The sequence below is a fragment of the Lutra lutra genome, chromosome 6 (genome assembly GCF_902655055.1).
Source record: "Lutra lutra chromosome 6, mLutLut1.2, whole genome shotgun sequence".
Taxonomy (NCBI): Eukaryota; Metazoa; Chordata; class Mammalia; order Carnivora; family Mustelidae; genus Lutra; species Lutra lutra.
In genome coordinates, this window is record NC_062283.1 from 29881021 (window position 1) to 29894100 (window position 13080).

The following is a 13080-nucleotide window of genomic DNA, read 5'->3' on the forward strand; positions in this document are numbered from 1 at the left end:
CTTCCTTTCTATCAACTAGGGGTGGGTTGGTAATCTACCACTTTCTGAATCATCTGACATTTAGATAATGAGTGATCCACCCTACTCTTTCTTCTCTATGTCACATATGCTCCCCACAATAGAAATTCTATCCTGTCCATCTTGCACCCAAACACCTATAATAGGGCTGGGCAATGACTCAGTAAGTGCCTAATGAGGGTTTGATGAATGAAAGACTAACCTCAACCTCAGATTTCAGCCCTGCCCCTATCCCAGTTAAGACACCAGCCACAGCCCAGTCTAAAAGGTCAGTTCTGTTTTATTAGTTCTGTGGAAGAGGACTCACCCAGTGGACTCTATCATTTTTCCCACACTAAGCCCTCCCCCCCCATCTTGGGGCCCTCTCCCCACTACTATACCTATTCACCGTCCTCTATCTAAGCCTCCTTCCGCTTCTACTCCCTATGCTGCCCAAACATTGGCCAGCCAGAACCCTAAGGCCAGGAGCTCAGCTGTGGGGACGCGTGCTGAGCACCAGGCAGAGGGAGCTGAGCCCGGCGCCTGCCTTCTCCAGTTCTGAGCAGGACACAGGTACCAGGGTGACATCAGAGAGCTTCTGCAATGCCTGCAGGAAGAACACGAAATGGGAGAGGGGAGTAAGACTCTGAGGCCACAGCCAGGCCCTTCTTGGAGCCGGCCATGCTTCTAGAGAAGGTACCCCTTCTTTGTCCCACTAGGAAGGCTCGAGACTCCTTCCTCTGGTTGTTGTTAGTAGTGGAGCTCTTGCCTCCTCTCACCTCCTGGCTATTGGGCAGGTCCCCGCCTCCACGGTGCAGGACAAAAGGGGGCACACCAGGCAGCCCAGGTCGCAAAAAGAGACAGTCAGCAGCTGCATCATCTGGGAGAGTCAGGGACGCATAGGGGTGGTCTGTCAACACTGCCATCGCCTGAGGAAGGGAAAAAGAGGAAGTGGTCAAGTCTCTGAGCCTCCCCACAACTGAGTCTGGTGGCCCTACCACCACTAAGGGCTGGGAACACAGTTACATTTGTTGCATGATAATGATAGCAAGTACTTGCCCTTAGTATGTGTCAGGCACTGTTCTAAGCATTTTAGTGACTTTTGTTAAGTTCCACCTCAGACCCACATGCAGTTCTTACTACCTGCAGCCCTCTTCTCCCCTTCTCCAGCCCCCACCAGTCCATGTCATCCATCCTTCCTCATTGCTTAGATGCCACATTTGAGAAGTTTCTTGAAACTCGGGAAGACGATGTTAATTGACTGTGTTTCCTGTCCTGCCATAGTAACTTCTTGCTTTCTGACGTGTTTTCATACCAGATGGACAGTTCCATGAGGGCGGGGGTTGGAATTAAGTCTCTGAACCTCCCGGCTTTCAGCCTTAAGGGCCAAGAGCCACGCCCACTTTTGTTGGCCCCACCCTCCTCACCCTGACAGCCTTTTGAGCAGCCTCGCTGCTACCAGCCACGACCGTGCGGGGTCCCCCCATGCCGCAAAGGCCGCGCAGGTGGGAGGAGCTCGAGACCGGCACTGTGGAGACAGCGAAGTCCTAGGGGCAGCAAAAGAAATTATTCAGGGACGCGGGAGGGATGGGGGATTCCCTCAAACACAGGTTGCTCTGGGCTCCTTTCTACTCCGCGCCCCCTCCGTGCGCCCCTCCCACCCAATCCGCTCCCCGCTTCCCCAGCAAGAAGCTGGTCCCGCTCCTCACTCGGAACGTGTCTGCCACGATCTCAGCTCCTCGGTGATTGGTCCACTTGGAGAGGCCTACGAAAAACTCCCGACCTGAGCCCAGGGAGGCCGCGGAGGTTTGAGAGCCAGAGTGAGTTGGAAACAAGGCCCAAAATGGCCTAGTCTCCCCAGCTCTGCTTCCCAATGCAAAGCCCAGGGATGTAGGCACCTCAGCCTCACCCGTAAAGAGAACATCAGTGCCATCCAACGTCGCGTTCTCATCCCCCATCTCCACAATCCGGAGCCCAAGGTCCTGAAGGGCTTTGCGGACTCCATCGACCTTAGGGCAGGAAAGAGGGCGCGGGGCAGAGACATTCCCAACCATAACTCTTAAAGCCCCGCACGTCCAGCTACTCCTTTCCCCTTACCCCCCAAACCGCGCCGCGGCGCTCACCTCCGGTCTGCGGGAGGGGCTCCAGGGACGCGTAATTAGGGCCGTGTCCCCTTGGATCACGGCGGTGTCACCGAGGAGCGGTCCCAGCGGCAGCGACTCTTCAGGAGGCAGTTCTAGCAGCTGCAGCCCCAACCGCTGCCTCAGTTTACCCCCCAGCACCCCGTGCTCCCTCTGAGCTTTAGCTAGGTCCAGAGCCGGGAGGCCAGCCCCCGCACCCTCCCCCGAAGCCAGGCTCTCCGGGACCCCCCGGATCAGGGCATGGGAGCAGCGGCCCAGCCCCTCTCCTGGCGTCCCCATCCCATCCACACAGTCTCCCCCTCCAGCCGCGCTGATTTCTTAGTTTTCTCTTTTTACTTCACCTGTCTGGGATAAGAGAAAAGGGGAGTGGGGTTGGCAGAGAAAGAGACAGGCACAGAAGGGCGTAGGGGGGTGGTTAAGAGCGCCCGGGTCTTCCTTCTGCCATCTCCGGGCGCCCCTCCCACTTCGCCCCACCCCCTCCAGACCTTCCTCTCCTGCCGACCCCATTCCACCCCGCACCCTTCTGGGTCTGGTCTGCTTCTTTGGAAGGAGTCCGAGGAACAAGACCCGGACCCCTAATTTTCACAACACCTGTTGCCCCAGTTAGGGGGCTTTGCGAGGTCCCTGCTAGGCGCCCCTCTTGGCAGCCGCTAGGATGCGCTCACTCCCCAAAAATGCAACGGTCCCGCCCCCTTAACCCTCAGCTGCTCGCTGCCATTGGGACCCGAAGTGCGGCGAGGGACCCAAAGGGGTTATGGGACAGGAGGAGGCAGCTGGGGAGAGAGTCAAGGCCTGGAAGATGGAAGTCCTGAATGCCCAAACGAGAAAAGAAAAGAGGGGTAACGAGGGAGAAATTAGAATCTAAGGAGTTAAATCTCCCTCCACCCGGGCCGGTCCCGCTGCCCCTAGCGCGACCCAGTATAAACCAGACCGAGTCCCCAAGGACTGGGAGAGGTCTAAAACGAAATCCAAGGGGCGGGGAAACCGGGGGCGTGGTCCCAGGGAGCGGCTGCCACTCCCGGCTCCAGGACCCCGTCTCCTGGTCCATCTTCCCCAAAGTCTACCCCGCTCAGCTCCGCACCCAAATTTCGGCCTCCTGCACTCTGTCCGTTGCAGGCACGGACCCGGCATCCTCAAGCTTCAACCCGCGCACGGTCCAGAGGACATCTCCAACCCCTAGACTTACCTCCAGTTGCCACCCCGACTCCTGCGTTCTGTGATCTTGGCTGGGGCCCCACCCCCCTGAGGACAGAGTTGGAGAAGGGAGTCCTAGTCTTCAAGCCTCGGGGACTGGAGCTCTTTGCTTTTGAGGGGTCCCTGGGTAGGCGAGCTCAAGGACTACGGTGGGGCGGGGGCGCGACGGTCTGGCGGCTCCCGGGCATTGTCTAAGCGGGACGGGGCGGGGCTCCTAGAGACCACGCCCATTCCGCCCTGCTACGCCGCGCCCACTCCAGGGGGACTTCGCTCCCCTCCTCAGAACTTGGCCCCGCCCCGTGAGTGTTGCCCAGGCCCACCCAGATCTGGCTGGCCCCGGCGGCTGGGCTGCAAACGCGACATGGACCACAAGACAGCGTTACGGTGGACCGGCACGAAGAATGGAAGCCTGACCACCAATACCCCTCTCCTAATTTCCTCGCTTCTGCCTTGAGCTCAAGGTCACTGACCCACCTCTCATTCCCGTGTTAGCCACACTCAAGACCCCTTTGTGTAAAACGACACTTTATTTTCATTCTGTATTTTATTACTGAAATACATTGTCCTACCCGCACCACCCCACAATAAAAATCTTACCTAGATTCCCCATCTTTCCCTTCAGCCCCCCAGCCAGCCCTGCACAAGTGCTCCAGGATTCTCTGCCCACTGGCTGTTTTGGAGTGTGTCCCTTGGATAGCCACGTGGAAACCAGCTGCTGCCTTTGTGCAGAGGGAGACGGAGCCTCAGAAAGCACTTATTTGAGGGCCTTGGCCACTTGCTCGTAAGCCAGCTCGATCTCCTCATCATCTGGACAGGTGGAGGCAAACTCTTCCCGAGCATAGGCATTGCGCAGGTACCGATGGACTCCTCGGAACACCTCTGGGATGGAGAATCCCCTGTACTTCTTACATACCACCTGGGGGTGGGGAGAGGAGAGGGATCAATGGGATCAACATGTCAGCCTCAGGGGAGCAGCCCTGGCGGCTAGGCTCTTGGGTCTTTCCCTTCTCCCAAGACTTCCAGGATGAAATCTAGCCTTCCTGACCAGGCATTCAAGAACCCCTGCTATCTGGCTTCTCTTCCTGTGATTCTTCTCTCCTATATGAATCATCCAACTGGCTTTCTTAACTCACGATCTTCTGTCTTCACCCTTCCTCTCCACTCACTGAAATCCTGGCCATTTTTAACCAGCTCCTTTTCAGACCACCCCGTTCCATGGTGCTATTGCTCTCTTCTTGATTTTACTGAGATGTAATTCACACAGAAAATTCTCCACTTGAATTTCCACAGTGACTTTTGTCCCTATTTTTCATTTGGCTTTTAATCATGTTTTGTTACTTAACTTTCATGTGACTGTTCTATCTTCCTGGCTAGATTTCAAATCCTTTGAGGGCAAGGACCAATCGTCAGTCATCCATCTTTATTGTCTTTCAGTGCTTAGTACACAGATGTTCAATACAGAGGTCTGTGCAGACTGACATTAGGCCCATGTTTCACAAACTAAACCATAGCTTTGAGGCTGAGTCAAAAACATGGGAACCAGCAGTTTTCATCTTTCATCACAAGACAGAATGGAGACCAATGCTATAAAGAGTTAAAGCTCTGATTTTAGGAAAAGCCTGCTTTGTGTGATGTGGGGATTTGGCAGCGATAGAGACAGGAAGAGCACTCTTGACAACAACATTGGGATATGTTACTCCCGGCCAGTCTGCACCCACAGCCTGTATCACCGAATGTTAATTCTCTAAAGCAACAGCCTTGAAGCAATGACTGGTGAGAAGGAATGGGGTGTGTCTGCTATTGATGGCAATCCATGGAAACCATCCTAAGAAAGAAATCACCTTTGGAGTCATTGTCATAGGGAACCTGTGTGGGAGCTTCTTCAAGAGCCATCCCAGAGGCCACCCTCTACTCATACAATGACCACCCACCTGTACTATGTGGAGCTTTGGCAACAGGTTGCAGTCAGCAAGAGTGAGCTCATTGCCATCCAGAAACTTCCTCTGAGAGATGCCCTCATCCTCAGCACTGGTCTCATCCACTTCTTCTGGGAGGGGGGATGTCAAGTAATTGTCTAAAACTTTCAGGGCTTTCAGGAGCCCCTTCTCCAGATCTGTGCAAGAAAGGGGAATTGGTAAGAACATCAGGAGAGCAACATAGTCCAGGAGGGCCTGGGGAGTGGAGCCAGTCCAAATAATAGTATCTGACATGAATGTAGTTCATTTTCCATGTGTTATTTTAAGCACTTTACGCACAAAAACTCTTAATTCTCACATCAACCCATGAAACAGGCATTGTTAGCCTCATTTTATGGATCTGGAAATGGATTTACAGAGAAATTAAATGAACTGCCCAAATTCACCCAGCTAGTAGGGTTTAATCTAGCTAGGGAAGGTGTAGGCTGTCTGGATCTAGAGTCATTGTTGTTGCTGTTGTTTTTAAGATTTTATTTATTTGACAGAGAGAGAGCACCGGGGAGAGGGAGAGAGAGGAACAGACTCCTGCTGAGCAGGGAGCCAGATGGGATGTGGGGCAGATTCCAGGACTCTGGGATCATGACCTGACCCGAAGGCAGACCCTTAACAGACTTAGCCATCCAGGTGCCCCCCCTTTTAAGATTTTATGTATTTATTTGACAGACAGAGATCACAAGTAGGCAGAGAGGCAGGCAGAGAGAGAGGAGGAAGCAGCCTCCCTGCTGAGCAAAGAGCCCCAATGTAGGGCTCCATCCCAGGACCCTGGGATCATGACCTGAGCTGAAGGCAGAGGCTTTAACCCACTGAGCCACCCAGGCGCCCCACCCCCCTTTTTTAAAGATTTATTTATTTGAGAAAAAGAGCATGAGCCGGAGGGAAAAGGAGAAGCAGTCTCCCCACCAAGCAGGGATCCCATGACCCCAAGACAGTGACCTGAGCTAAAGGCAGACACCCAACCAACTGAGCCACCCAGGTGCCCAAAGAGTCACTGTTTTTAAGCACAACCCTCTTCTGCCATGAAACAGGCCAGTAGCCAACCCAACTAACACAGTGGTACATGAGAGGCTAGGTGACAGACAAAGAGAAACTTAAAGTCAAAGGCAATGAAAATGCAAGGAAATATTGAGTTTAAACAAAAATAAGGGGGCTGGGGTGGGAGGCAGTGAGGGTTTGCCACCATCTGCTCCATCTCCCCAATATCGGAATTTCCAGGTGCCCCTAATGCCTCCCAATCCCTGGATCTTCTCCATTCCTCCTAGCACCCTGGCCTCCAACCCTTGAGACTCACTATCATTGAGTGCTGGGTTTGAATTCTTGATGTAAGCAGAGAATTTGGCAAATATGTCCAGCCCCGCCGTGTTGGACTCAGGGTTCAGAGCTGCCAGCTTGGGGTACCTGAAAGCCAGTAGGAGAAACAGGAGACGCTATCTTCCGGGGAGGAGCCTTAGCTCCCGTGCTCCGGCCCCCCACCATTTTGGTTTTCCATTTCTTCCACCTCCCTCTTCCCTAGAATCTCCCAGCTACCCAACCCTTCCTTTCCAAGTGTCCCTGTACCTGGGAGGGCAAAGAACCGCCTCTAGGAACTCTTCAATCTTGTTGGTGTCTGTGTGCACTTCCGTGCCGTACAGCAGGAATGGGAGCTGCCCTCCTGGACACAGCTTCTGCACTGTCTCCGTCCTCCTGAGAACAGGCCAGGCATCAGGACAGGAAAATGGGGTCGGGGAGAATCAGAAAGGGGAGCTGAAGCATGTGGAAAGAAAAAGGAGCTCTGGGTGGAGGGCGGGGGCAGGGGGAAAGCCACAGGATGAAAGGACTAGGATGGGTGAGCGCGCACGCAAACGGGGTGTTAGAGGAACAGAAATTGGCCCACCTCTTGGTGTCAACAGTGGTGACGTTGAAGGTGACTCCCTTGAGCCAGAGCACCATGAACAGTCTCTGGGAGAAGGGGCAGTTCCCAATCTTGGCCCCATCACTGCCAGCCTGAAAAGTAACCCCCACCCCAAGGTTAGGCCTGGTATACTCCACCTACCACAGGCCATTCTCTGCTCACCCCCCCTCCCAGATCACACCGTTTTCTGCCTAATCATGACACACAGTCTCAGGGCTAACAGCTCTCCCCAGACATGGGCTCTCCACTCTGGAGGCGGAGTAAACCTAAGGGCAGATTAGCGGGGAAGTTTTCTGCAAAGGTCAGCTTCTGGTTCCCCACAGAGTTCAGGACAGCTGGGAGGTAAGCAGAGGGATTGCGTTTGGGAGAACTCGGGAGGATCTGGACCCTAGAGAGGGAAGACAGTGTTACCTGCTATCCTAAGCACTTTACATACAAAAGCGTATTTAACTCTCCCAAATCCCTAGAGAGGGACTTTGGTGAGGCCAGGGTTGTAGGCTAGAGGCCTGGATTCCTGGATTCCTGAATGGAGTAGAGCCTGAGAATGGGCAAGGTACCATGGGGTTTGGAAGCCAGAGTTCTGGTTCTCTATACCTCCACCCTCCTCCTGGCAGCTGGGTGGGGAGTCAAGGGGCCCAGAGCCTCTAAAGATGTAGAGGGCTTTGCAGAGGGGGGCTGCCCTCTAATTGGCAAGTGGTGACCTCATCCCCCAAGGGACCTCCCCCTGGGCTGAGAGTGATTCATCTCACACTGTCTCTGCCTCAGCGGCTTCCTTCCTGGCAAGGAGTGGGGGCAGGGACCTGTGAGGCTGAGGCCTGGGCAGCGGAGGGCCACCTTCCTCTTCCCCACACACTACTTGCGGGGTCTCCCAACACATGGCCCCGGCTCCAGATGACTCTCCTCACACTGGACCCAAGGCCAGACTCTGTAGGGCAGCCTCACCCACGAATAAAAATAGCCCTTGAGGCGAGTGTGAGTGAGGTGGGGACCACACCTAAGGGGGGCGGACCCAGCCGCGGCTGGGCACAGGGAGAAGGAATGGCTTCCCCAGAAGCCCCAAGCAGCAAGGAGGGAAAAAGCAGCAGGAATGCACAAAGAAGGACGAACAAAGGGGGGAAGTGGAGAGAAAGGCGGCAGGAAAGTGAAGGGTGGGGAGAATGTGCAAACAAGGAGGCACAGACGGAGAGGGAGGTGCAGAGATGAGGTCCGGGATTGGGTAAGAATGCCCCAGCAGTGGGGAGGGGAGCAGAGCAGAGAGAGTGAAGTCCGCTAGTCCGATGTCTGCGCTTTCATCTCCAAAGGCCAAAGGACCACCGTTCCTCATCCACACCCACTGAGAGAGGACAGAGCTGGGCGACTCTCTTTCTCCTGTTTCTAAAACCCCCAAACTGTAAACACCCTAACCCAGTTCTCTTCCTCCTTCTGATCCCTCTCCCCACCTATTCCCCTGGTAGCCCCAGCTAAACTCCCATATGGTCACTTCACTTTCTCTCGCTTCTCCAAGTCCCGGGGTACCTTCAGGGCCCACCCTTCCTCGGGTTGCACTGCCATTCTCCATCTCCTTCCACCCCACCAGTCCTCCGCCGGGGACCTCCTTTCAGCCCTCCTCGCCACACCCTCTTCCTTGAAACCTGCCCTGCCACACACACGCACTCTCTCTCACTAACTCACTCACTCCTTCAAGTCTCTCCAAAGACACCCCTCACTCTGGTCTTCTCTTACGACCACATGTCCTGATGTTTCCCTCTGAACCTCCCAAACCCTGTTGAGTCCCACTGCCCCCTTCTCTCCCTACTTTCCATCAGCTTGTCCCCCGCCCCCAACCCCCGTGAATAGTCTCAACTCCTGGGACCTCTTCTCTACCTTCCGGCCCTTTAGGCTGCTGAAACTTGCACTTCCACAAACTTTTCAGGGTCGAGCACAGAATTCTCATTACCCGCACTCACAACAACGGTCTTCCCCTCCGGAGGCCACCCCCAACAACGCGCGCACACTAAAGACTGCACGTGGGGTTGGGTGGGGGTCAAGGAGAGAAGGGATTGGGGAGTCAAGACTGGAGTTGGGTCAAGGTGAGAGTTGCCTTCCAAGAATGGGGAGGCCGGCCTAGGAGCGAGAAGGTGTTCCTACCTTCACGAACAATTCAACCTGGGGTTGTTCTTCAGCCATGGTTGCGACGGGGACCAGGAAGCGGCTGTCGCTGGGGGAACTGGGAGGGGCTCGGGCCGGGGAAGGCGGGTCTCACGGGCAGGGATTCTCTCCCCCAGACTTAGGGCTGTCCCTTCTGCGCCACACAAGCCCGAAGAGACCCGCTCACACAGGACCCGGCTTCCCCACCAGCCCAGCGTACCCCACACCCCGCCCCTCCAGCTCTATCCCCTCCCGGGCTAGATCAGGGAGCAGCTGACTCACCGACCGGCCCCGCCCTGAACCTGGGGAGGGGACAGGAGGGGGCGGGACTCGACGATCTAGGCAGTGGGTCCGGAGGGGGAGCCTCAGGTCTCCTAGAGGATAAGGGATGGGGGTTTTAAGGAGGAGGGAATCCTGGGAACCTCCTTGTTTCTCCACCCGTCTCCTGGAACACAGGATTTTTTTTTCTGCCTCAGTTTCCCTGCTGTCTCAATCAGAGGACACTCCCACTCCACCCTCACACAAGAAACGACCCCAACAGCTTGGTCAAGCCCATGAGGTCCCGGGGGGAACTTTAGAATGTGAAGGTGGTCGTTTATTCCTTTTCCCACATTTCTTCCAGACTCCAGCAGGACCGACTTGGAAGTAGACACTGAGATTGGGGGAAGAGAGTGGTGAAAGGAAGGGGAGGTGATAGGAGGGGAGACATCCAAGCCTCCTGCTAGGGAAACAAGAAGCTGAGCCAAAGGGACTCATCTCTGGGGGAGGTCAGCTCCTCCTCAGTAGCCTAGTCAGCTTAAATGCTTCCACTTCTGCCCCCATTGTGGGGGCCCCTTCCTGTGCCCCTTGCCCTTTTCTCACTGATATGTTGAAGATGAGAGAATGGGGGCGGGTGGAGAGTGGGGTTATTCTGGCCCTAGAATAGAGTTGCACTGATCCTGGAGGGGATGGTAGCTGGTCTTAAGCAAAGATCAGATGGCATAATGTAAGTGGAGTCCTTGGGGACACAAATAGGTAGGGAGGTAGAGGAAGAGTAACTTGATTTTTGGAGGTTCTGTCAAATTCTTTATGAGCTACTGAAAAACGGCTTAAAAATATGTCCTCCAAACTGGAAACATTCCGGCCTCCGTATCTTGAATCTCTCTCCTACCCTACCCTACCTTCTCTTTCTTTCTCACCACCTGTTGTCTAACAGACCTACAGTTACAGAAAAACACAGTGGAAGTGTAAGGACGTAGAGGAGCAAAACAGGACTTGACACTGAAAGAAAAGGAGACTTCGAGGAGGACTGGGGTGGAGTGAGAGTTGTGCTGCTGGAAACCAGCAGTTAGTGGTTTCCTCTCCTGCTTCCTCTTCTGTGGGTTTTCGCCTCCCTGGGGGAAGGCCTATCTCTCTCCTCCCCAGTGAGAAGATATATTGTGTTTGTTCCCTTGAATTGTAAGATCCTGTAAGGTTGTAGGATGATTTCATGAATGTGTGTGTTGAGGGGGAGGGTCTCCTCCATGGGTGATCCTCAGATTCTGCACACAGATCCCTTCCTCATGAGGAAAGGAGGTCAAAACACCCCTACTCAGGACCCTCTTCTGTTCCAGCCCATTAATGTCTATCAGAGAATCTGCCCCACAAAGATCTCCCTTGTGGGAGATGCCTCAGGCAAATGGCGCCAGGCCTGAGCCCAAACAGGTTTTGGCAGCTTCTTTCCTGCCTCTTTCTGTCCTACGGCTTTATGGCTAGAGCTGGTTTGATCATCAATATTGACTTTGGGTGGCTGGCATGGCTACCCACAAGGTATTTCTCCTTCATTTCCCAGATGACAGGTAATGCTGCCCTCTCCTGGTACTATCCAGCAATGCCCCCTGGGCTGCGCCCCCAAATCCTCCATCAGAGACGTTTCCCTCTGGTCTCACCTCCTTACCCCTGCTTTTCTCCTATCTCAGTATCTAACCTTTCTTTCAAAGCGTGGCTTTTTATTTCACTCCCTTGCCTTCCCTGGCTTGGTAAACCAGTCTCTAATCTCTTTTCACCCCAGATTGGAAGGTGTGTCCCTCCCTGACACGCCTTAGAGTTGTGACATCTCTCCCAGGTTTCCATAGCTCCATTGCTCAACAATTTGCCAGGGGTAACCATTAACCTAGTCCTTAACTCCCTCCCCTACCTTCCTTGCTGGAGGGGATTTTCCAGTCCTTTCGTGGTAGAAGTGGGTTAACCCACCATTTTCTCTCACCTCCTGGATGGGATCTCCCCATCTCAGGGTACCTAGGACAAAGCTGGAGAGAAGGATGCATTTTAAGGGATATTATTTTGTTTTATTTTTCATTTAACTTAATTTTTTTTACAAAAAGATCATATTTATTTATTTGTCAGAGAGAGAGGGCACAAGCAGGGGAGCAGCAGGCTGAGGGGAAAAGCAGGCTCCCCGCTGAGCAAGGAACCTGATGTGGGGCTTGGTCCCAGGATCCTGAGATCATGACCTGAGCTGAAAGCAGACTCTTAACTGACTCAGGGATCCCAAGGGATCTATTTTTATTTATTATTTATTTATTTATTTATTTATTTATTTTTTAAAGATTTTATTTATTCACTTGACAGAGAGAGAGAGATCACAAGTAGGCAGAGAGACAGAGAGGAGGAAGCAGGCTCCCTGCCGAGCTGAGAGCCCGATGCGGGCCTCTATCCCAGGACCCTGGGACCATGACCTGAGCTGAAGGCAGAGGCTTTAACCCACTGAGCCACCCAGGCGCCCCCAAGGGATCTATTTTTAAAAGTATATATTTATTTCTGTCCCCCTCATAATCTCCTTGCTTCTCTTCTCACACACACTAGAAGGTAAGCTTCATGAAGCCCATAATTAATGTTCAGTACTTTGAGTCTGCCACCTGGTCCAGAGTAGGCACTAAATAGTTGCTGGGTGAGTGAATGACACCCCTCTCTCTTTAGGGGTGTGGGTGTGTGCACCTGCGGAGGGGTATAGACATGTCTCAGTGAGGGGTGTAGGTGTTCTCAGGTCTATTCTCCACCGGAGTTTTGTGTAATTTGAACACTTCTACGCTCTTCTGGGAAGACCAAAATTTAAGTCGGGCACAGTATTGCCCTCCTGAGTCATACCCTGCATCAAGGAAATAGGCAAAGGAGGACTAAAATAGGAGTCTCACTTATTTCTGCTTATTTGATATATTAGTAGCTCTTACTAGTTTTCTAGGAACTGTCCTAAGCTTTCACAAATATGAACTTGGTACAAATTTATTTTTTTAAGATTTTATTTATTTGTCAGAGAGAGAGAGCACAAGCCAGGGGTAGCAGCAGGCAGAAGAGGGAGAAGCAGGCTTCCTGCTGAGCCACGGCGGGGAGGACTCAATCCCAGTACCCTGGGATCCTGACTTGAGCCGCGGGCAGACGCTTAACCAACTGAGCCGCCCAGGTGTCCCTCCTGGGTACAAATATTAATTTAGAGTTGTTGGCATAGGCTTAATTAATGTTGCTTATCTCCACTCTCCAGAAAAAAATGCAACTCGCGTCTGCTAGTCTGCAACTAGCCAGCTCCCCCCTCAACACCCCTAGACCAGTTCTCCGGGTTCTGACTCGAGCTCCCCTTCCGACTTTCTCACAGGCTCTACTTCGCGTCAATCAAAGCCTAGAAACCGGGAAGGCCAGAGGCTCGAATGCCAAGCAACCCCACGGGCGGGAAGTTTGAACGTTCTGGCACCGCCCCATATGCGAATAGGCCAATCAGTGTCCAGCCGCCCCAACCACGGCCATT

The 13080-nt window shown here is 53.5% G+C and overlaps 2 protein-coding genes across 3 annotated transcripts; both read right to left on the bottom strand.

The window, feature by feature from the left end:
* Positions 1-280: 280 nt before the first annotated feature.
* Positions 281-3460, bottom strand: DDAH2 (dimethylarginine dimethylaminohydrolase 2). Of its 2 annotated transcripts, none has more exons than XM_047734585.1 (7): positions 3325-3460; positions 2121-2483; positions 1907-2006; positions 1707-1780; positions 1425-1544; positions 777-926; positions 281-604 (listed from the first exon to the last, which is right to left on the bottom strand). In XM_047734585.1, exons 2-7 carry the CDS (start codon positions 2415-2417, stop codon positions 488-490), a joined length of 858 nt encoding a protein of 285 aa, XP_047590541.1. In that variant the 5' UTR covers positions 2418-2483; positions 3325-3460; the 3' UTR covers positions 281-487. The 2 variants fall into 2 exon arrangements, with proteins under 2 accessions (XP_047590541.1, XP_047590543.1); XM_047734587.1 differs by having other exon boundaries at positions 2121-2479; positions 3325-3454.
* CLIC1 (chloride intracellular channel 1) lies at positions 3319-9575 on the bottom strand. The gene is made up of 6 exons (XM_047734588.1): positions 9324-9575; positions 7179-7288; positions 6863-6988; positions 6597-6703; positions 5264-5445; positions 3319-4248 (listed from the first exon to the last, which is right to left on the bottom strand). The coding sequence occupies exons 1-6, from the start codon at positions 9360-9362 to the stop codon at positions 4087-4089; spliced, it is 726 nt and encodes a 241-aa protein (XP_047590544.1). The 5' UTR covers positions 9363-9575; the 3' UTR covers positions 3319-4086.
* Positions 9576-13080: the final 3505 nt, after the last annotated feature.

Coding starts and splice junctions, on each gene's coding strand:
- DDAH2 (XM_047734585.1), bottom strand. CDS start 2,417: ATGGGGACGCCAGGAGAGGGGCTGGGCCGCTGCTCCCATGCCCTGATC. Junction 2,007..2,120: donor GCCCCTCCCGCAGACCGGAG/GTGAGCGCCGCG, acceptor TCCTGCCCTAAG/GTCGATGGAGTCCGCAAAGC. Junction 927..1,424: donor CTGCTCAAAAGGCTGTCAGG/GTGAGGAGGGTG, acceptor TCCCTTCCTCAG/GCGATGGCAGTGTTGACAGA.
- CLIC1 (XM_047734588.1), bottom strand. CDS start 9,362: ATGGCTGAAGAACAACCCCAGGTTGAATTGTTCGTGAAG. Junction 6,989..7,178: donor ACCACTGTTGACACCAAGAG/GTGGGCCAATTT, acceptor GCCTGTTCTCAG/GAGGACGGAGACAGTGCAGA. Junction 6,704..6,862: donor GCGGTTCTTTGCCCTCCCAG/GTACAGGGACAC, acceptor ACTGGCTTTCAG/GTACCCCAAGCTGGCAGCTC.